The 24816-nt window shown below is 43.4% G+C and overlaps 1 protein-coding gene across 1 annotated transcript; it reads right to left on the reverse strand.

Annotated features, from left to right (window-relative positions):
* On the reverse strand, positions 1 to 15151 carry nudt4b (nudix (nucleoside diphosphate linked moiety X)-type motif 4b). Its single transcript, XM_042078832.1, has 5 exons — positions 14766 to 15151; positions 7433 to 7543; positions 5452 to 5496; positions 5209 to 5296; positions 1 to 3491 (listed from the first exon to the last, which is right to left on the reverse strand). The coding sequence occupies exons 1-5, from the start codon at positions 14859 to 14861 to the stop codon at positions 3283 to 3285; spliced, it is 549 nt and encodes a 182-aa protein (XP_041934766.1). The 5' UTR covers positions 14862 to 15151; the 3' UTR covers positions 1 to 3282.
* Positions 15152 to 24816: the final 9665 nt, after the last annotated feature.

A 24816-nucleotide genomic window follows, 5' to 3' on the forward strand; every position in this document is an offset into this window, starting at 1 on the left:
TTCATCAAGTATTTCCCTTTTTAATGAAAGTTCACTTAAAATATGATAGTCTTTTTGAGGGACTGATCAACAGATCTGATTTGACAACTGTACATATTATTAGCATTTGACTAGACAGAGAGACAGAGAGAAAAAAAGACACAGGAGATTCATCCACTTTGCATTGATAGACAGGACAGTGCAGCCACATTCACTCCCACACAGTTTAATCAGTGGCATACGACATTCACATCAGCAACAGGGCTCCTGATTCGACCGCCCACACTCCTGTCTCTGTGGCAACCAGGACCATCACACAAACACACACACACACTCGTCTCCAGGTATTAGCTCTATCTGAAGGTGCTGATCTACTGCAGTAGAAATTACTATATTTACAAGTACCAGCAATGTAATATATTGTGAACCATATTTCCTGGCCCACAGCAGACATTCTGAGAAGGCAATGCATTAGAGAGGGGAGGTGGTATATTGCAGACTATGTTACTCCATCATGTATCTGACAACTTGGCACTGGGAGTCTCTCTTGCTTTAGTACCCCGACCCAAACAGACTGGACTGATAAAACTGCACAAGTTTGTGTTTTCCAATCAGAAAGGAAAGTGGTGAAAGGACATTAATACATGTATCATTTACTAGCAGAATCCAAACTTGCAATGGAGCACAAATACAAATCATTGTATCATTTCGTAATAACTTTATCGTTTTCATAACACTATAATTCCATTCAACAGACATCATTAGAGCAATCATTAATGTCAGATAAAAACTCATTTACACATACAAATAAATTACATATATATATATATATAAAAGTTTGATCATCTGTAGCTCTAACTCACAATGATTTCCTTGATAATTCTGTCGGAATTAACGGTAACAATCCCCGCATACAGGACCCAGTGAATTTGTAGCCTACTGGTTGCCTTGTCTCAACAGTGGCTGTTTTCTCGGAGGGGAGTGTAGTGTAACAGTTGGACAGACCTCTGAGGGTCAAACATGAGGCCCATTGTGGCACCTCGGACCTAGCACTTTACAATCAACAGTTAGTCCTGGAGAAAGGAACACTTCTGCCCCCTACTGGAATTCCATTCCTTTTGAACTAATACAACCTCCCCCACAGTATACAGTACAACAGCCTTTACATTCTCATCCATTTAAGGCCTCCTATGTTGTGGCCAGACAATGACAAACACTTCCCCTTTAAGAGCACTCTGAAGGACCATTACATTGAGTGTTTGTGATGGTGTTGGTGGTGGGGGGTGTTGCTAAGATACCCTCTGACGAAGGTATAACATTTAACCTTTGAGAAAATACACACATTTACAATAGAGTTCATCACAGTCTTCTCCTGTCAGTTTTTTTTACATCATTAGAAAAAAAAGAATAGAAAAGTTATTCAGCAGAGTAAGATTAATACACTTTGCATTTCCAAAAAAGAACACACTCACATTATCTTCAACTTTCCTTTGGAATATTTACATAACATTTGTTGAGTCTGTCCTTCACATCTTTTTTCTTTTCTTTTAGGCAAGGGAGTCAGCTCGCTTCCCCATTCAACAATTCAAATTCAAATTCTGAGAACTGAATGACTGCATTGGGGAATAGCGTAGACTGCTTAAGTCTCGGGAATTCAACAAGTAAATGGGCAAACTGTTAAAGGGATGCCTTGAGAGTTACTTTTGTTTAAACATAATAACAGATAAAAACACATGAATCCATGGTGCTTATTATTTCATATTTTTCCCAGGGTCAGTCAATGGACGTGCACAAAGGCTAGCCGCTAAGTGACGCTAAAGGGTTTGTTAATTATTTATTTCCCTCTGTGCACAGTGAGGAACGTGCTGTGACACTGATAAAAGGGAGTGTTTAGGGACAGTGTGTTTGCTGCCAAATGTTAAGTGAATGGTTTTGGAGGAGATGGAAGGACTGGTCAGCCAAAAAAGCGGCAGGCTCTCCTGAGGCTATCTCAGGCTACTGGGTCTAAATATGCAAATGGAACATTAGCTAAAAGCAGCGCTGCATAGCTATGCATGGACAGTTTACCAGATGGACAATGGACGGAAATGGAGTTTCCAAAGACCCACAAAAAAGTGTGGTTGGAGTTTTAGATTGGGTTGGAGTAAGCCTATGTGTTGCACTGCCAGGGTGTATCAGTGTGCTTAGGTTCCAGTGACAGCAGATGTTTTGTCCCCCAAAATGTCAGCTATGAATTAGATTTGTGATTAATGTTGTGGTTTGGTATTATGGAACATCCTTTCCATGATGTAAATGTTCTATCAACCACTGTTAACTATTAAGGTCACAATGATGGTCATTATGTCTCTGTGAAGTTGATGCTGAATCATTTCTTTTAAGGTAGGGACTTAAGAACTTAAGGTGGTCTAGGACTGAGTGACTGGGGAATGCCTCCATCTTAAGTGGGCACGATCCTGAGAGTAGACTAGGTACATTTTTTTTTTACATCGTAGAGCAGCACAACACACAACAAACTACGTTCTCACTTGCATCCTCAGTTATTTTCAGCTCAGCAACAGGGTCCAAAATGGAGTTGGCTGATGAAACCAGCCTACCCAGAATCCATCACACTGAGGTAGATCTTTCATCACTCCCAAGGCAATGACCTAAGCCCCTTGGGAAAGGTCCAAGGGGTCGAACCTCATCCAACTTCCACAAGCCACCTCTTCACCTCGTCTCCTTGTGCAACCTGGAGGGTCTCGTCACATGCTCCCCCTTAACGATGCACTGACAAATGGGGGGAAGGACTTTCCAAGTCTTATTCTGCGCAAAATTCTGGACACAGCTGCGGTCAAATTCTCTACGATTGTTCCCCACAAAAACCGCAAGTCCCCTTCAAACTCTCTTCCCCAAACTGGGCCATAAATTCAACATTCTTCTCTAACAATCATTAAGAACACTTAGCCCTGACCCCTGAAACCAACCACGAAAGGGGAACTCATTTTAAGGCATTCTTCAAACCCCTGACCTTGAGCACAGCGCCACGCCTATGGCTTTGGTTTGGATCCAGTTCAGACGTCGTGAGATGACACAGGTGAGGTGAGGAGTGGTGTGAGTGCGGCACGTCGCCGCGGGTGACTGTCGGGTTCATGCAATCGTCGGTGGTGTCAGGTGGTGTCAGGTGGTGGGGTTTTTGCATTAGCTCCGAACTGTACAGATATGTTTCTGAGAAGATGGTCCAAACAGAGGTGGCACCATGGCTTCATGGCATCCTGACTGCTGGGGGGGTGGGGGTAGGGGAGGGGAGGGGGTGCCTCTGCAGTCCTATCTACAGGAGGTGCCCAGAACAGAGGGTTGGGGGTTGTTGAAGCGCGGCCCAATGTCGTTGATGGGGATTGGGTTGAGAAGCGAGTTGCCATTGGAATTGGAGGAGCAGTTGAGGCGTAACCGCCGGAGGTATTCGGCATGGACGGGTTTGTGGCTCTGCAGCACCTTGATGGCCTCCTCTACTGTGAACCATTCCCTCTTCCGGCCTGCAGGGGGAGACAGAGGGCATGTGACTGACGTGTAAACCTGCTTGCCAGTCTACAGGGGGAGTCAACATTGAGTCCCTTAATCGGGATATACAAATCACACAGAAATGAAAGCTGACAGCAAGAGCTTGAAATATTGAAATCCGCTGAATCAATCCGATGCACTGCAAAAGATATGGCAGAGGTTGGGTGTGCTTAGTTTAGTCTGTTACCTAGTGCAAGGGAATGTGTCAGTAGAAATATCATTTCAAATGGATTAGCAGAGGGAAATGTGTACGTGTGCAGATGTATTGATATCAGTGATGGGAAAGAAAACTATTTCAGCATTCAGTGCAGGCCGCTGACCAGTCAAGTGCCTGTGCAACACTGACACCACACTGCAAGATGACTGGGAGCCCCTGCAAGGGACCGTCTACAAATAGCGCTGGTTTATGATTACTGGTACACTTGTTGATAAACAGAGAGGACAGGGTACTTGTGTTTCAGCAAATGTTCTGCCTTGCCACAGCTATGCCAAGAACAGGCCAAACCATTAGAACTAACATGTGAGAACAAGGCGTGAGCTCGAATCCCACCTGTGAAAGAATTTAGATCTTCCAGATATATCAATGTTGCGTGGGAACATTTAATACCCACAAGACTGTGGAGGACCCAAAAGGAGGAAAAGGGACAAGTGTGAGCCAGGCCTCCACTAACCCCTTACTGTTAACACAGCCAGGCAGTCAGATGGGCAAGCGTGTGGACCACAGGCTATTAACATCTGGCCACTGGTCCTCCAGGTCAGGGCAGGTGAGAGTAGAGAGAAAAACAGGAGATCTTTGTGCTCCCTGAGTTGGGTGCACCACTTGGCATCCAAGACAACTTGTTGCCATTTGAGGAGTGGTACATTTGAGTCTGGCTGAACGAGGGTGTGTTAAGTGAGACGATGTACAAGAACAGAAAAGGTCTCTGTACGTGATCTGTAATGGAACCCTTTGGAAGCTGTTTTGGTAATGTACTCTACTGAGATCTCCTGAAGTGGCAATGACAACACAGTGTACTGAGTGTGCAAATACATGAGGCATAAACATTCAGGAAGTAACAGACACACGGGTAGGCTTGTTCGTGATCATTTGTTCCAGTAACAATAATTATTCAATAGAATATTTAACCACTCTCTCATACTGTGCTTGTGCCACAAGAACTTGAGCCAGTTCTAACACCTCCACCCTAATCCCCACACTGTCAATCTAAATCCGATTAAAAAGAATATGCTTCTGCGGGTGTCTCCACCTGGTTAAGCATCCAAACAGTGCCACGTGCCACATATATATCAGTGAGCTGTGATATTTAATATATAGAAGGCAGATCTTTTATAGATACTGTGGCTTCCTGCGTTAATACCCGCCATGACGCAGCGAATCCCAATTAAACCCCATGATTTATGTGGTGAGCGAGACCAGGCTGCCCATGTGAGATGCCCTGTCAAGGCCAGCCAATGCTGGCATACTGGACACTCGTTTCAAGTGTTGTGAAAAGACAGGGATATACTGGGCTTAGCAGCTCTCCAAGAGCCATGTGACCTTTGTGCTCTCTCTTAAAGCGATATCTGCTGAAAATAGTAGAGTGGAGTAGCAACACATAATCTCAGAAAGGCATGACCCGATTCATAGCACTGTGTGTGTATCGCTAATAAAGAAAAATAAATAGATATCATGTTTATAAACTATAAGCTTACCAATGTTAACCGAATCCTCCCAGGCTTCCAGGGTTTCAGTCACAGTCAAGACGTAAACGTAAGTCCGATTCTTACGGTCTTGGTTCTGCTTTGAGATTCAAATAAAAACGGTGTTAAAATTGTGCTCCGTATTTGTGAATAAGGAATTCACTGGTGTTAGTAGAAGCATATAAAAGCAGAAGTGTGACGGTAAAAAACACACAGCATCTCACAATAAACATGTGAAATGAGATTAAACCTTACTTCGAAAACTCCCAGCAAACGACCCAGCTTGCCTTTCACTCCAGCCTGTGGACGAGAGAAGCCATTTATAAGTTGAGTCGAAACGTTTGTCACACAAGCTAGGGAAAGGAATTGTGGTGGTAAAACATGAAGCCATAAAACACACATCAATGCAGTCCAAACATTACAGTTCCTCCCATAAAACTTTCTAAATCTTCAGATCCCATCCTAAAAAACACTCCACATGCGTATTAATTCCCAAATCATGTCAACATGCAAATACTTCAAGATGTCCATATAATTACAAACCAATGGTATTTCTCACAAGTGTGAAGGAGTGGTGCCAAACCACTATTTTGTGGTCAGTGTCACTGTAATTGAGAAACTAGGCTTCAAAAGACCAGCAGCTTCTTCCCTGAACCACCATACGGGCCAAAGCACAAATGTGGGGCTGTTTAAGGATGAAACAAGTTTAGGAAATGACTCAGCTTTCACGTGTAGGTTTGTGAGCTGCATGGCCATAGCTAGCATGCAGCATTCTCCGCCCACACGGCAACTCACTCTTGAACAAACTCTGTTTCTACTATCATGTTACAGTGATGATAAGAATCCCTACTTACTATATACAAACCTTTTTTTAGCATTATTTGTTTGGCAAATATTAAAGGTGTGCAGCCAGCGCTACTAGCCAATTTAATGGTGTAAAACTTGAACTCAACTGTGTTCAGGGTTCTTTCTTATCTTTATAAAACTTTTGTAGAGTGTTAAGCATTAAACTAATCATCTGAATTATATGTACACCATATATTCCACACACTCAAGCCGAATTAAATTTTCCCATCTCAGTATCAAGTCACAGTTGGTTGAGAGTGTGAAGAATATTGCACCAAAAGTGGGTCATGTCCCCCACATTGACAGGTGAGGATGGGTATGTGGTCCCCAAACGCATCCCTCCCGTAACCCTGACCTCAGATATGTCGGCTGTGTCCAGGTTGAGTTACAGAACCCCTGTTCCAGCAGTCTGGAGCTAAAGAGAAGGAAGCAGGGCCGGGCCAGCCATGGAGGCCTGTAAATGTGCAGGAATCTAGCACAAGGTCCAATATTAGCTTGCTGACATTGGCGTGGTGACAAGGTCATTCAGGGGCTGGAGTTATGGTACACTCCAGGACCTCGGTCAACTTCCCTTTAACCTCTATTCCATCTAGGGGACGCTCAGGACACAGTGGTCTGTACTTAACATTCCACTCCACATGAATAAGTCTGATCTGACCATGACACGAAACATGACGCTGCTGTTGACAAGGTAAACTGGTCAAATTATTCAAACACTCAATCCTGTCATGTACACTGTGGCTTTCATATGGACGTCTAATTTTCAGCATGCATTCAATTACATAGGGTAGCTAAGCTATGGGAATAGTCGCTGCAGCGCTAAGTTTGAGGGTGCTGCCGAGCCATGGAGTGCTGAGACAGGTGTGTGCTCTGTTCACACACATCCGCTCCGTGGCAGATCGATGACGTTACTGTGAATTACAGAGCCATCGGGCGGACAGGTGTGACGGTCACCACGTGAGCTTGCCAGGGAGAGTGTTGGATTTAGATTTGGCCAGCACTGAAAGTAGCACTTTGCAGTTAGGAGGTCAAGATAAGTGACCTAGTCCATGCTTAAGAAGGGCAACAATTACACACCCTGCCCCCTGTGGATCTGTGTGTATAAACGGCTTTACATCACCATGATCACCAGCAAACAGCAATAAACAAGCAGATAAAGCAGATATACCAGTGTGAGAGTGGATCCATTTCATGATGACATTCACCATTGGTGTGCTATGATTCAATTGATTTAGCCTTACTGGTATAACAATAATATGTTCGGATGTTAAAATGAAGCTAAAAGACCCTACGGTGTGCCACTTCTGTTGCGTAGGCCTTTATGAGCAGTAAAGAGTATGAGCAGAGCAAAGTGTGGGTGAGTGTGGGGTGTATCGGGACAGGCACGGACCTCCTCAAACACCTCCCGCACGGCAGCCCCACATGGCTCCTCCTCCGGCTCCATCCCTCCCCCGGGGACGATCCACTGGTCCGGGTGCCGACTGCTGCTCACCAGCAACACCTGACAGGAGACAACAACAACAACAACAACAACAACAACACGAGTCAACCTCCGGGTGGCAGAAATGAGAGCAGGGTCAAGCAAGCGTGATGAAATTTGTTTTATCTATGTGGCCTGGTATTTGCTCCAGTTCCTACTAGGCCTGAATGTTCGCATCGCCATGTATCTAATAATGACCAATGAGTTGCCATGACACCATGGCACTGGATAAACTGGAACATATGAAGATAGTCATGTACTGTATTTCTGGGTGTGGGAGCTCCTGATGTGGTGTCCAGGTAGTCAATAGATGTCAGAATGGGAGTAATGTAAGAGGTGCTAATTATGCCTCCATCTGCTGTGGGCAGGTCGTTTTCCGGTTGTTTGTCCGTGTGTTTGCCCATGACGAGCGTCCATGTGTGCAAGGTTCCATTCATTATGGCAAAGTGTTTACCTGGTGTCCCCAAGGTAGGCTGAGGGATATTCATAAAACTTAGCATACTAACTCACTATAAGGGGTATTCATAACACTTAGCATACTAACTCACTATAAGGGATATTCATAAAACTTAGCATAATAACTCAATATAAGGGATATTCATAAAACTTAGCATACTAACTCACTATAAGGGATTGATGAACTGATTTGATATTCAAGGTTATGGGATTTAAACCTCAAGGTCACATGGGGTCAGATATGAAATATTGCTTGAACACTAACTACTATTTGTGCAGTATCTCCTTCGCATACTTGGGGAATTTCACCCGCATTCACATCATCATAAACCTTAAGTGCTAAAGGTCATGGGGTCAGAGGCTGAGGTCAAATTCAGTCCTGGGCATGCCAGGTTATGGGAGGTGGCTGCATACCAATCAACATTTTGTGTCAAACTAATTGTTATTAGTATATCTTGATATACCCATTCTAGCTACTATCTACTATCTACTGAGTGACGATCCTGAAAATGTTGAAATGTTGTATCCAATAGTGGAGATCACACATTGTAATAACACGTCTGTAAATGGGTCGTACGAGTGGATTGTGATGTGTTAATATATATATCTCTGTTGCCAGGGGCCTGGGACAGGTGGCTAATGCTAACCCTGACCAAATCCTGCAGATGCTACTGGAACAGGCAACTGATCTTAAATTACGCCACTCTCTGCAGCTGACACACACTCAGACGCATAGATCAGATGAGACTGCAGCTGCATTTTCCTCCTGCAAAACACACACACACACCTTTTCACATAATGTGTGACTGTCTAAACTCAATGACTATAGGCAAGATCCATACATTTCACACATCTTAAGCAGAGTATGACCTCTTACTGCCTACATTAAATATGGTTTAGTCAAAACCTGGCTGAAAAACAATATGTTTCCTTTTTGCATTACTGTCCCTTATCGTGGCTAAAAGCTAAAGAGGTCAGGGCAGTGCAGGCATGAGGCACCAGGCCCATCTCTGCTGCCTTTCACCTGAGCGCTAAACCCCGCTGAGCCCCGCTGAGCCCCGGGATCCAGCGCCTTCTGTGAAAGGGCTGATGGAGCACGGGCCGCAGGTGGGGAGCGTGACGGGCGCTTAGCTGCGGCCCCCACTCCACCGTCCGTCAGACGGCTAATCTGCCCCACGGCCAGCAGGGGGGGGGGGGGGGGTGGCCTTGAGGCGCCGCTGATGCGGCCTTCTTAAGGCAGCCGCTAACAGGATTGTGGAGATTGATGCGGGAGAAGCTGGATCGTCTGCCGCCCCACCCCTCGCTCACTCACTCGCTCGCTCGCGCCGAGGGAGCACGTGTCACCTTCTCTCCCTCTCCCCTCGGGCTCCGGGTCACGGCTCGTGGCCCATGGCACCTGGCTTTTCCTGGCGCAGACGGAGCGACAGCAGCAGGTTATTTTTGTGTACGGGTACATACCTATGGGACCAGAAAACATCACAAACCAAGCAGGTGCCTGGCCTACTTCAGTCCAGCGCACGTTCGGGCCGAGGGGATCAACGGCACATGGCAGGGCAAGCTGGAACAGCCCTCAAGAAAAGACAAACAAAATCCCCGGCCAAAGCCACAGCCGACAGCAGCCTATTTATGACCAGCCCTGATGGCCATCATTAGCATTCCAGCCGGGACTTATGGCCTACTGAATCCGAATTGTGTATGTCCAGGCGCTGGGGGAAGTCCGGCTGATATGCAGGATCAATCGATAGGGGAGGGGCGTTGGGGAACGTGGGGCTATATGAACCACCCACCTACATTATATGTCGGAGTGGCAGCCCAAGGTTGTCTCTGAGCCAGCCTGACGCAGGTCAAATGAACACACCACTGACATTTATATTATAACTGATAGCTTTGCAGGCTTTCACAAGGCACAAATGAACACGCACAGATGGGTTTATGAGGGGGGTTTTCAAGCCTCATATTTGCACTCTGCTGTGCATGTTGTGTGGAGACGACACGGTCATCACACTTTAGGGACAAGGGCCTGGGTTGCCCCCCTCACACAGTGCATGAGGGTTTGCTTCCTGACAACGATTACATTTGAAACAAATTTGCCTCAAATGACCCAAGCAAAGTGCTGAAAATAGTGATTGCTGGAAAGCTCCCAGAGGCAAGTACTTGCGACCTGACTCTAACCCTGCGATGTCACTATTCAACCCTGACAAAACGCAGACAAACTCCTATCATTCACAATTGATTAATGGGGAAACTATTATGTCATGATCCTAACAGACCTCATGCTATCCAAAAGGTTTACCCACTGCATACTGTACAACAGAAGACTGGGTCACATTATAGTCTTTGTGACACATACCTGTGCCATGACAACAGAAAAATGACCAATAACCTACATCCAGCTAGTATCAGTTATTCTGTATTATCTAAGCAATGTGGAAATAATGATAAGCCTATTCTACACTCTGTGCTTAGTCCAACATTCCCTCGTGTCTACATATGTCTTGGTTACAAACTCTGACCGACCGTAAAGACAGGGACACATAAAGAAATAGGAAGGCTTGGAGGAGAAAATGAGAGAGAAAAAGAAAGAAAGAAAGAAAGAAAGAAAGAAAGGAAGAGAGAAAGACTTGTCTATCTGTCAGGGTTAATCAATAGTCCGGCTGTAAAAAGGCTTTTTTCCGCCTGCATAAACTGTGGCGTCTCAGCAGTAACTGGTGGGAGCATTGCCTGTGATGTAATGCAGGCAGGACTGTGTGTGTGTGTGTGTGTGTGTGTGTGTGGGTTGAGGGGGGTGGAGGGGGAGACCAGAGCTGAAAGGTGCAGGAGGAGGCATGACGAGAAGGCCAAGGGGAGAGGGGGTGGAGAGAGTGGGGAGGACAGGAACGCAGTCTAGCATATTCCTGCTGAATATGGACAGCGATGCGCCTCCCAGCAATGTGCCAAGCCGAGCGCCAGGCCGAGAGCTCGCAATACCTCGCCAACACAAGGGTGTGAAGTTGAATTTCGTGTACTTGGACAATTTGGAGCTTGAACCGACAGGAAGTGAACACAAATGTTTTGTGTTACGATTCCTAAGGTGAATGTATAACTTCCTACCCTAGTTGCCTTTATTATTGTCAGACCCTTGCTCCAAAGAATGGCATGTCAGTGTTACATGGCGAGAGCTTTCACCATAGCTCTATGTTAACTAATCCTGTTTTCCGGAAACCACTCCCTGCACATTTATTGCAAAGGTGAGAAAACACCCTCTCTTACAACCCCCCTCCACACACACACACACACACACACACACACAAACACACACACACACACACACACAGACAGACACACACACTAACCTACGGCATACAGGCTACACAGGCATGGAAAAAAACAGCGGGTCTGTGGATGGAGCAACTCCCACCAAGGCACCCCTCTGTTTCCAAAACTCTGCCAGGAATCCAGGCAGGAAATAAACACCTAATCTGTGCCTGAGAGGGAAACATGACGAGGGAACGCCGACGGCTGTCAAATAAACCCATCTCCTAAATGTCACAGCGAACGGGGTGCGCAGTTACCCCACCCCTCCACACCCCCACCCCCAACCTAAAGGTCTGAATGCAGGACAGGGAGTCACGCCCCCACCACTGAAGATTCACAACAGCATTAGCATTACTTATCAGATTAGCACCTGGGATGCACCAGGAGAAAGTCTTTACCGTAGACTCCAGACACCCCAGAGTAAGGAATTCCTTCAAAGTAAAATGGAGTGAAACCCTGATGGTTGCCAGTGATGTGTGCCGTGCAGTAGCTTCATATTGCATCTAAACAAACGAGTAACGTTGGGTTGCATTTTTTATTCGATTATCTGGCAACTTTGGAGACACAGTTAATAAGCCACAAATTAAAAATCTCATTGGAAACACTTAGCAAGTTCACAGGTATAGATGATTATGAGTTGAAATCCAAGATGGGTTTTATTGATTCTAGCTTCCATTTGCCCATAATATCAGACCATATCTTCTGTGAGCTGCACAATGGCCCATAAATACCGGTTGTCTTGGCCAAACTCCTCAGCTTCGGTCTAATCAATAAGCTGACCCATATTGTATTTTATAATCTCACTGCCCTGCAAAAAAAAAAACGACCTCCAACTTCAAAACAGTCAATAAAACCTTGTGACACGCTGACTAGAGCTTGTTTGCAGCAGGATCTGGTTTGATCAAGCCGCCGCAGATGAAGGTCAGTCCCAAACCAGCCAAAAGCCCCTAGAATCAACCTCTGATACTGCACAGGCAGTCTTCTAGCTTCCACTCTCAATCCCTGGTGACTCGCACCTATTCTCCAGTTTGTGCTGTTGTCAGTTGACCCTGACCCTTACGAGGGTCTATTTCCTGTTTAACCTCACCTGAGCTTGACTGCGGTCACTGATCCCCCTGAGCTGAGCTGCGTCGGAGATCCTTTCTCCGCTGAACAACGCCTACACACCACCGCCAGCTCCGATTCAGACCACCTGCTTGTGTCTTGACAATCGGCTGAAGGAAAACATCTCCCTAACCCTGTCGCCAAGGAGGTGCAAACGGAGTGACAGGTTAATGAATCCTGGCGCTCAGAAACATGAAGTGAGCCCAGGCTTGCATATGTTTATCTGAATATCTGACTTCTCCACTAGAAAGTGCAGGCCCTTCAGAGCAATGTTGTCTCTTTAAGCCTGAGGTATCTGTTCCTATTTTGTTGTGCTGAGAAGGTGCATATCTGCTGAATTTAACAAGATTGGCACTCTGACCATTGCCGGCTGTTATTCAGCAGGGGGGGGAACTCTATTGTTGTAGTGACCCTCTGTATGTCCAGAGCATGAATTAACAAATATGATGAAAGCTGACCTAGTCCTTGATAAGACACACTGCAGATACTGACACCCACATCTCAGATGGGCCAACTGAAAATAATAATAAAACAACTCCAATACAAAACAACTTCATTACAGTGGTTCAGAATGTATCCATTTGCACCAAGTAAGCAAATAAGACTTGGTTGTTCAGTTGGTGTTAGACTGTAATGACTGGCACAAAGCAATAAAAATGTAGCAACAAGGAAGTTAATTAAAAGCCATTCAGAGTTGAAGTCAGACATTCCATGAAGCCATATCTAACTGACACCACTATGTCCAATTAATGCGCCTTCATCTCATACAGTGGCCATATTTTCCTGAATTTCCGCACAACAGCAAAACAATAGCCTACATCTGGAAACACAATCCTAAGTAGACCTACCCCAAAACAAACATCACTGTAGTTCTAGGTGGCCTCAATTCGGCCTAAATACATGGCAAAATGGTCCAATAAACCATACAAGATTTGTTTAAGATTTCCTTTAATCACAATGGTGACGGAGACTTTTTCCTTGGATGTTGAGCACATGAGTGTTATGACATCCAAGCAGTTATGTAGCTCTCGAAGAAAGCATGCACATCTGCGGGTGAAATATTACATAACAACAGCACAGAGCAAGGATTCGCAGAACCTGTCACCGTCGGGACAAATGCTTCGTTTCACTGTTGAGACAGCCCAAATCTGAGTTGCCTTAGGTTTCAGGTTCAGACTTGCATGACGACGCAAGTAACATTCATGTTACACATTAGCTTACTTTCTCGCAGGTTTACAGAGTCATTGTAGACTATGCTACCACACACATTGTATATTAATAAACAACTTTAAAGTAAGATTTCCGTTACCTGTCAGGAAGCTATGGGCTATTACATAAACCGATAAGTTTACATAATGCAGTTTTCGAATCGGCCACTGCCAACGCTTGCGCTGCAATAAATGTAGCCAGGTTTTGATGTAGGCTACCCTGCCCAAAATTGACGTGTGGTTGGAAATATGATGACTTTGTTTTTCTACTTGAACTAGTTGAACGTGAACCGACAAAAAATTCACACTTAACTTTGGGGACCATTGAATTTAGCGACGGACTGCACGGGCAATATAAGCAGCAGACATCCTATCCCAGGAAGCATGGTGCGTCAACCTTTATACACTTGATGGAAAGTAAGACAGCTGTGTTCATTTGGACTATCACAGCAAATCGTGACTATTGACAAAACCAACGAACACAGTGAACGTGTGAAAGGGAATGCATACGCGTAATTTTACTCTCTACGGTGATGCTGAGCCGATTACAGAAACCTGTCGAGTAACATGGCCACTTCGGCGTCAAGAGACGGATAATAGGCTCGAACCATCTGCTTGGATGCATGTGATTACAGAATCCGATTTGATGGCTATGCCATATATCGGCATTTAAAGAAAGGCAAACAAATAAGTGATTGCAACATAATAGACTGGTATATCCCGGTCCAATGCACAACGCTGACATGCAACAGCGCGCCCGTCCCTTTCGTTGTGCTTCAAACTAGCCCAAACTGGATAGCCAGAGGCGCTGTGTACCACTGCACACAAAAGACTGGCCCCTAGTAATGGGAAATGCATTGAAGTAACAGAAGTAGCAGAAAATGAAGACAACAGAATTGACCTAAGATATATGGTCAGCAGTGTGACCATTGGTCCCATATGGCATTTACGCATTAAACATTTTGTAATCATTCTACAGTCTACTGTTAGAATGGTGGCAAGGGAATAATGGTAAACCATACAAATGAGTGATATTCGTAAATGTATGTTAACATTACGAATAGGTCGGTGAGGAAGTCAACATAAGTAAACCATTCCGCTTGGAACGAGGGTACAGAATCAAATCAACTGAACGGGCAAAACCCTTTCGAGCTGTCACTGAGAAATCTCGTCCTCCATACCTCGTCCTCGCGTTCGTTTTTGAAACACAGGCATGCGGCCCTTTTCTTGAAGCCGTCGCCGTCGTATGTTCGGGTCTGGTTGGGTTTGAACTTCATGATGCAGTCTGCTCCCACCTTTACCGACCTCGGTGAATAGGAGAGGCTGTAGCGAAACACCGAACGTTTAACCACTCGAGTCTAGACTAAGGTCTAAGTGGGAAGGGAAGAAACCGCATTTGTAGCAGAAAACAGTCCAATGAAGAGATGAAGCAGTTGTAAAGTGCGATGTCGTTTCTGTCTCCCCATTCACTCCAATCAAATTAGATGCTTGATTCACTTCTTCTCGCGGAGAGACACATCGCCAGTCTTTACGGTCGGCACTCGGCAGCTATGGGGCAGTCCTGTATATAGCCTAGGCTGTAAGTGTAGTGGATACCCTCCCACCCCCGTCACCAATGCGCAGTTGCTGCATGTCAACACTAGAGGCTAACAGTAGGCTACCCTGGTTATCTGGATTAATGCTTCTGTTGTAAAAGTTGTTGGTCTTGAGTCAATTTGTAACCAAAAGTCTCAGCCCAAGATGTTATCAGTGTGGATATGAATGAAATAAGCATTAATCACTTTGAATAGGTTATGTGTTGTTGTAACAGGCATATTACATTATTATCACATCTCTGTAATGTAACTGTTAGGCTACATAAAGTTAGCCTAATCACAGTGACTGTAGGCCTATTGAAGAGCTTTGGACCAGTTAGCTGAACAACCCCTGGTCATATACATTGGTGTGTGGTAAACCATGGGAAACTTCATTGAGATCAAAACTCAACAATACAACTCATAAACTAATTATTTAAGACTAGACTAAGCTAAATGTATATTTATGTGACCATAGCCTCTATACTACATCAACTCCTAAGTCATCTCCAGGCAGGCATGGATTAAACAACATAGGCCTACATGCCCAGATAATCAAGTCATCATGCTTTGTATGAAATAGCAATGCCTTCATGCCTTAAAAAACATTCAGTATAATGGCAATTTAAAGGCACATTTATGGAATCTATCAATACAAAGGAAATATAAAGGCAAAATCACAGAATCTGTAATTGTATTTTAATAATATTTATAATAATACATTATAAATCATAGCATTAATAGCATTATATTCTTTGTTTGAAGAGACAGTAATAATAACTATAGGCAAATAAAATGATAGCCTACAGCAGAAATTACCCTACAAATAAAAAAATAATATAGTCTATAGTCTAAATTTAGAATGATAAATTGAACATAGAGTAATAATTATGTAATTGGTTGTATTTCTCAAACATAAACTGAAGTGAAGATGTTTTAATCTTTACCGTATTACATAAGCACAAACAAATGATGTCCCTTTGTTTACTTTACACCTTTCTTAGAAGTTAAGGCAATATCTAACCGCCTCGGAGCCATATTTGTTGCTAGGAGACATGCATAGCTGGAGAAAAAGGTTAATCATTAAACTAAGAAACTGGAGGGATAAACTATCCTTCATATACATTGTTTTGTCCTTTGAAGATATATGATATTGACATTGTTAGTTAGGGTGGGTTGTGGGTTCCAGCAGCCATCCATATTCTGAGAGAAGACTGACAGACCTCAAAAACCCAGTGGGTGAAAATCAATTATGAACTTTAATACCAGCCAGGAATGCGGCAGAAATTATTGACTTTATGACCCAAGCAGCTGACTAATTGAAGCCTATATTGTTTGGGTTTACAAAATCATTTATCCATTGGTAATAGGAATATAACTTTTCCTAATGTCCTTTCAAAACCTTTCAGTCCCAACTGATCCCTGTTATGGCAAATCATAAGCAAACTGACCTCTATCAGTTACAGATAATGCTTGAAGAATCAAAACTGAGAGTGAGTGTGTTAAGATAATGGCTTCATAACCATGACGTTTTTTTTAAAATAAAGTTTCACCCAAAAGATCCAACATGGATGGATGGGGGTTCCTTCAGTCACTGAACCCTTCTGCTTAACTATTCTGAACTCTGGATGTATAAAAAACATGCCCCCAAATTTCATTACTCTGAGGACCTGACTCTGCTGTGACAAAAATAGAGACCCAGTCATAATGGATAGCCCCACTGTTACAGCAATGTTACATTTACGAGTAGGCTAAAGGGGTTGGTCATGTTTTACTAGAATGGTCTGTGCATGACGATGAATCTTACACAGACATTGATTACAGTTGCCACAACTATTCAAACAAATAGCCTCAGAATCAGATATGGTGTGACTTTTGAACTTTGTGATGATGACAACCAAGCAGTGTTGATCAAATCACAGTTAGTAAACACTCCTTTGATTTACAGAAAAATGAACTATAATGCAAACACTATTTTCAAATGTTATGTTTAGGTCAATATTATGACATAGGCCTGCATCAGTTTTTTTGCCTCCAATACTCCCTTATATTATTCATATAACATACTCACATATAATCAGGTGAAGATCCATCCTACAGTAACTCATATGGACAATATCTGTAAAACATATAGTCACGTGTATACATGATAAATCTGTATAGGTGTTAAATGACACAATGCCCTTCAACATATAACAAAGGTCATAAATAAAACATAATTTTCAACTGTGAGTTTTGAATTTCTGAATTTTACAGACCATGGAGTCCTGTACACCTTTCCCAAAGACACCATTAATGTTGCCCAAAATAAGATCTAGATCTTCATCTTCTAATCCAAGATAAAGACAACTTGCCCGTCACCTCACCCAAAATAGACAGGATGTCTTCATTACGCTGACTAGTAAAGAGTCTGTGCCCAGAGGGAATGGGGTTCTGATTTCAGGCGACTTTAGGAGACCAGGGTATCAAGGGCACCGATTTGAATCGCTGCCTACACCCGTCACTGCTGTAAAGATAGTCACCAGTAACATCTGCCTCACACAGGCCTGAGAGTAGCATCCAAACGCGGATAATCTGCTCTTTCACTCCTCTCATTCACAGATGATACGATCACTCCACATGGACCATTAGCTACGCCAGACAGGCATCAGAGGTGATCAACTGTGTTTTGCACAACAGTTGTCTCCATGACGTGAGTGCAAGGTCAACTGAAAGAAACTGAGAGTCATAGGTCCTCAACTTTGGATGAAGTCAGTCTGGTTTATACATAAAAAAATCTTGATTCATATTGTAATTGCATGAGTGAATAGTTTTATAAAGTTTATTAATATCTCTAATATCAGGGCAAACCATACTTATCGGAAATGCCTGTTATGTTTAGATGATGTGTGTGTGTGTGTGTGTGTGTGTGTTTTAAAGAAAAACACTGTCTGAAGGGAAGACATTAGAAGTTGGCGAGTACCTGCCTGGACTACTAAAGGGGTTAGTAAAGTAGGTAAAAGTAAAGTGATTAAGAGGGCGCGTTAGATCCCAGCATCTGTCTACTATTGTCTCTCCTGTCCTCTGCTCCATCAAAAGACTAAAACGCTTATCAGTGCTGTAGCTTAATGCGATTGCTCGAACACTTGCCAATCAACCTGGTTCCACACACGCCTACCAACATTCTGTGATCTCAGTTTTAAGAGCATCAGTGCTGTCTACAGTGCCATGCCCAGAACAGGCGTCGTAGAAGGAGGAAATTCCCCTGCAACACAGAAACCCTCTGGAGTGTCCGGCCATCCTGAAAGTGGCCCTGGCAGTCGCTGGGTGGATTCTGACAGCCGGGGCTTGGGACTTGTGATGGATCTTGTGCTCCTGTTGTCGCTGTTGAATATAGCAGCTGCCCCGGCATGCAAAATGCAACCGGGTTTCCTCACACAGCCATACCACTAAAATAGATTCACTGGGAAGAAAAGCATATTTCTAGCTTTTGGCAAGAGAACTACAAACGGTACCTGAAACTGTGAACACTGATTTATAGGTGTATGTGATGGACAGAATATGGTATTGTTTAATAATAAAGAAGAAAAGGTCCTTTAAAGGAAAGGTCCTGTAAAGATCCTTTTCCATGCTGTTATTTTGAACATCATTGGATTTGAAAATATGTAATATGACTGCTGTATATTGCAGTGATTGACAAAAAGGCAAAGAAAGTGACAACTAGGCTAGTAAAGCATTAGTGACAACACTAATGCTTTATCACATCAAACACTCCCTAAACAATGCAGCTCAAGTTTAACAGCGAAAGAGAACAGCTTTCCCTCTTTCTTCAAGCACAATGGAGGGTTTTGCCAGAGTTGCTTTTTTTTTAATAGGCTTCACAGACGAGACGTGCATTGGCGCGCTTGCCCTTGCCTCCCCATTGTCACCTCGGTGTCTCCTGTCACCATGGCTCAGTAACGCACCTCTCCACACAACAGAAAACAGGCAGTCTTATCAACGATTCTCCTTTGGGTCTGCTCTGTGCAGAGGTTTGGTATAAAGGCCTGGCAACAAACAACACTGCTCACATTCTCAGGGTGGAAATTAAAGCTAACATTATGTCATGGAATGTCCGTCACTGGAAATATTATTATATTCCAGCAGGACTGTGAGCTATTTTGTTTGTCTGAATCTGGAGCCATTGAATTTTTCTGGCTGGAGCATTGCTATCATGTGGTGTTGCCCTCACATAATTGCCCTTTGTTTTGTATGGGGAAAGACACAAATTAAATATGTTTTTAGTCACATAATAACACAGTGGTTTGTCCAGGGACTAATGCAGCAACAAGATCACTGGTTAGCATCTTGTTATTATTCCACAAAAACAAAGCAGAGCATTGCAACATGTGACAAGGTGCTATCCCTGCAGTATTCCTCCCATAAAGTCAGACGTTCAGTTTTGAACAAATGATTGAATGAACGAACATACATACAAATAAAAAATAAATTATATTTTACTTATGGCCAGTGCATGATACAGCTCGGTGCAGTTAGTGTTGCCTTCAGCTGAGTTTAGAGTTCCATAATAAATGCCCAACATCGGATCTCTGTAGATGTACCCACTTCGCTAACATTACGGTCAATTGATATACCTGGGAAATTATCCTCTCATGAAGGAGAGTAAAAAAACAGCTTATTTTCTTTTAAAAAGGGAGTCTGACCCAGATGCACACAATAACTCTCTCTGTTCTCCAATCGAGCAAACAGAGCACCAGTCTCCTTGAGACTGACTACAAACATGGCAGCACAGTATGTAATCATGTGAATCTCTCCGTGGGAGACGTAAACATGCTACAGGGAGACTGTATAATTTGCAAATTGTGGGAAAGTAGAACAAAACAAAAAGCTTTAGTATCGGTTACACCATGGAGATTAAAGATATTCAGGAGAACTAGCTGACCTCCAGGTGCTGTGACAGCAGGGGGGAAAAAGAAGAGAAGCATTAATGCTCTCTCTCATTATGGAGATGTGAAATCCACCTGTAAACAATACTTTCTAAAAGCCTACCATTAAAAACGGACTGATGGAATGATTGAATAATTATGCTAAATAAAACAGGACCTTTCCCATGGCTAATGCCTCTGCAGATATACATACTTTGACACCCAGCGTTTGCTGAATAAGTTATGTTCTGTGCAAGTAGTTTAGTCCAGATCTAACCATGTTCAGTCATACAGAAGTGCATTGCACTGGCACAGTTGTGATGTATTAAAGGGCAGCTGAAATTCAGTTCCCCTCACATCCTCATGACAGCACTGACACAACTTAATATACAGATTAAGAGTCATTTCAACACATCAGTGTGCACATTTATCAGACAGACATGTCTGTAAGGAAATCATGTCAGTGGGAGACCTGGCCACTGCACTAGTCGTTCTGGCACCAAAAAAAAGTCTTCTGCAGCAATCTCATTTCTTCCTCTGCTGGGCACTCTGAGTTATGCAACACCTCATTCATAAATCAGAGCATGCCCTCTATGATGGGAGATGCCAGTGCGGAGAGGGCAAGCATTCCTCCAGCCTTGCACTCATGTGAAAGCGATGGGCAGAGCGAGTGCGGCAGAATCCTGTCTTCTCTTTTTTTTTTTAAGTGAGCACTCAGCTTGTTCTCTCTGACAAAGAGACAAAAATGGACTCATCTGTTTCCTGTAGTGCAATCAGTTATGAAACCCTAGCAAAATTAATCTCTGACATTTAATATGTCTTGGCAGCGTCCTACATTTTAACGCATGCATGTGACTGTCCATGTGATTTTTGAAGTTATCAAATATCTTGTCTGAGCATGGCTCATGTTAAAACACAAAGTTATGCAATTTGGGAAAATTCAACAACATAAGAATCCTTTTTAAATTGAACATATTTGACCTGTATATTCGAGCAATGACTTGACCCAAATTTACCAAGGCTTCCCAAACTAGAGGGACACTTATAAGATCAAGCTAGGTGCAGGCACAAAATACCTAAATCCTATATTGGTTGTCAAATGGACTACCACACTCACTCTAGATGTGACTAACTAATCTCTGAGTCTGGTTAATTGTTCACAGTAGAAAACATCTTTCCCCACTGTCTAGATCAGTGATTAATCAATCAACAGCATGGTGATAGGTGATACCAGTTTCTGGCAGCTCATATCGCACACCATGCTGTGACAGGTTAATCACTCGCTCCCGACAGACTGTCTCTACTGATGTTCAAGTAAACAAAAGACTCTCACATAATTGAGAAATCAGAGCATTGCAACAACTGATGACAATCCATTCGTCACCTGGTGCTGAATACCGATTAGACTTGCAATCAGCTGAGTGAACTGAAGACTTTGACTGTGTGGGCTACCACACCCGTACGCACCGTATAGAACATGGCATTCCTGTGAATACAGACACTTTTGCGCTCTCTTCACACCTACACAACAGTGTTGCCATACATGTGTAGCAGTAGAATAAGTCCAGACGGGCCCAGTGGTGGCTGAGGCACTCCTCCTCCTGCTGTTATATATAGAGGGGAAGGGGGGGGGAGAGGCACTGCATAGCCTGCGCTTGCACGGCAAATGAAATATTCAGATGTAGAGATCCCACCGCTGCCATCCCTCCCCCTGAACAGGCTGGTTAAGTAAGACTGGAGTCATATCTTCCCTAAGCACCTGTAAGGCCTTCATAAAGCAGTGCGCTTTGCTGTCTGAATGATTTATGTGACCTGTCATTATCTAGGAGTCTCCTTTTACCACCATTCTATTCACCATTAAAGGAAGAATGTTCTGATTTCAAACTGTGGACACTTAAGTGCACGTACATGCTGACTATAATACAAAATAAACTAATAATTAACTAAAATATAACTAATAAGGAGACACCTCCTGAGTTTTTCCCTCTGATAAGAGTGTCTTTAAACTGTCTGTATGATGGCATTCTGAGTAAGATCTAATGTAAAATTCATATGATCTTGCACCAGGGCAGACCTCTCTAGAATCAGAGTGTTGTCTGACTGGGTCATTCAGCCCCAAAGAGATGAAGCACAACTCCCAGTCACACTTGAATTTAATATGAGTCATTATCATAATAAGTCATTATCTGATGACGACATGTAAGCACAAACTCAGAGAGGGGTGGCCGGAACAACTAGAGCTGTGGGAGTCTTTATGGCAGTAAATGTAGTGTAATGAGCCGACCTCTCTGGGTTATTATTGTTTACATTTCTATGACCTAATATGACAGCACATGTCTAAGATAACAAACTGACTCAAAATGTCAATAATAGGCTCCTATTCATTTTATCATCTACATTATCCTTGGGATCCTCCATAATCCCTGGCTACATGTATCATCCTTAAGAAGTTATAGCATGTAACCAATTCAGCATAGCGCTTTGTCTCTATAACACACTACACATACTCCACTTGCTCCTCTTGGATGACATTACCAACCTTTCCTCAGCGCTTCTTCCTGGTGGTTAATGAGTAGTTGAGAGCCCAGATAAGGTGACAGTGCCATTGTGTCTGTCTTCTGTTTACAGGGAGGGCCCACACTGGAGAAGAGGTGACTCATTGAGTCATATGCATGTCAGGGACAGGTTCATAATATGGTGAAACACCAGAGAGCAGTCCTGTAAAAAACACTTTGGTATTGGACCCACCCATGATACACCCTAGACCATTAGTCTGTTAAATCAGCACTAGATCAAATCTTCTGAAAGGACATGGGCTGTTTTTATCCTTACATAACCACGAGAGAAAAAAGCTTCCACAGAACTGTCTCATGATTTTCTTTTTTTCCCCCTCAAGGAGCAAGGTTGACTTTGATGATGTGTGGACATATTGTTCAATCCAGTAAATAAGTTTCTGCTTCCCATGGGGTAGTCTTACAGATCAACTCAAGAGAGCAGCCATGTCATGCTCCTATCAGGAACTTTGCCTATGCATAAACACAATTGCCCTGATTTATGCCATATAGATCTGAGATCAGAATCTAGAATAAATTTGAAATTATTAGCTATAAATTCTAGTTTACTGACAATACTTAATGGTAATGGTAACTACTAGTTGTCATAGGTGGCACCACCACTCTGGTTGATGGATGAGATGATGACATTCTGCCCCAATGCTTGACCACTGACGTATAGTGATATTTTCAGGACATGTGCTGAAGGTGTTGCTTCGCACCCTAATTGGCATTCTATACCTAAAAACAATGACACATGGAATTCTGCTGACAGCAGGCTTGCAAGCAAGACACATACGTTACAGTGTGGAGACCGGCTCTTTACCATCAAACTACCTCCCTCTTGTGGATGAGCAGCGACATGCAGCCAGTGTCGATAAAAATCTGCTAAGGGGCATTGTGGGTGGGTAGTAGGTGGTGTCCATGAGTCACCACCACTGCTGGTCAAGGCTGGTTTGCCAACATGTACACAAAGAAGAACCTGCTAACAGTTCCTCTGTTCTGTGGATAGATTAATAGTTGCAGCCTCCTCCATGACAAACATTTATCTCCCATTGCAAGGTGCACCACTTGTGTATGCATAAAGCTGTTATGACATGTGAATATCCTGATTCGGACAGAAAAAGTAAAAGATGTTCTTTATGGCCTGAAACCCATGGCTGAATGTGTAAACAACTCAAGTCATTAAATACAATACAGCACAGTCCACCCACTCCACACTGTAACTTATGTGTCTGCCACTCCTCCCCGGCACAACCAATGCTCTTGCTGCCTATGGATCTTGTGACTCAAAGCAATCTTAGACTGGGCAAACCTTCCAGCTGGCATGTGTGACGGCATTGGGGGGAGGAGGGGGTCATTGCAAAGAGCAGCAGGATGGATTTCTCCATTACTGAACAGCTCATAAAAATATGTCTGCTCAATTTCATTTCACTGAAATAAATGCAAGTTTATGACTTAAAGGTGATTTAATGGCAGTGGCCTAGGATACTTCCTCAATGGCATTTTCACCAGTCCAGACATAGCCCTGACCTTTGCTAGTGCTACCAAAAATACTAAGCATAGACTGACTTTCACATAGATATTTTCGTTGTTTTCAAGGAAACAATTTCTTTGACCATTAAACTAACACCTCATCAATGAGGAATACTGTTATATAAACACTGTTAAGGACTAGAGAAATGGCTAGTTTTTAATGCAACGCATCCTATCTTCAAATGACACATTCTGTCTGCTAATCAAAGTTCATCATTTTAAAAGGATAATTTCAAAGAAGGCAGTAAACTGGGTTCAACCAGAATCGAAAAAAGGATCGGAAGACCCCAGTGCACAACTGAGCAAGAGAACTAGATTAGAACGGTCTAGTTTGAGAAACTGAGACCTCACCGGTCCTCCAGGGTGTCATCAACAACACAGGAGGTGACTTCAGGTTGCTGGCCGTCTAGACAGAGTTGTAAAATTAAAAACAAAAAAACAAATCTCATCTCACATGGCCCATAAAAAGAAAAGATTAAGAGCACTGTCAGTCAGCAGAGAAAGACGGGAAAAGCCATGTCATAGAAAGACAAAGATCAGGTGTTCTGATCACAATGTAGTCCACACAGTACACTATAAAGGTAACAATATGAAGGGGATTGATGGGGATCACTTTCGGAACGATTTTAAGAAAAAAACTGACAGCCGGATCAAGCAGAATCCAGC

Source organism: Alosa sapidissima, chromosome 22 (assembly GCF_018492685.1).
Source record: "Alosa sapidissima isolate fAloSap1 chromosome 22, fAloSap1.pri, whole genome shotgun sequence".
Taxonomy (NCBI): domain Eukaryota; kingdom Metazoa; phylum Chordata; class Actinopteri; order Clupeiformes; family Clupeidae; genus Alosa; species Alosa sapidissima.

What these genes read in the sequence shown, in the direction of transcription:
- nudt4b (XM_042078832.1), bottom strand. Translation starts at nt 14,861, where the DNA reads ATGAAGTTCAAACCCAACCAGACCCGAACATACGACGGCGACGGCTTC. An exon ending in GTTTGCTGGGAGTTTTCGAA is followed by an intron (nt 5,297 to 5,451) that starts GTAAGGTTTAAT and finishes TGAATCTCAAAG; the next exon opens with CAGAACCAAGACCGTAAGAA. An exon ending in GGAGGATTCGGTTAACATTG is followed by an intron (nt 3,492 to 5,208) that starts GTAAGCTTATAG and finishes CTCCCCCTGCAG; the next exon opens with GCCGGAAGAGGGAATGGTTC.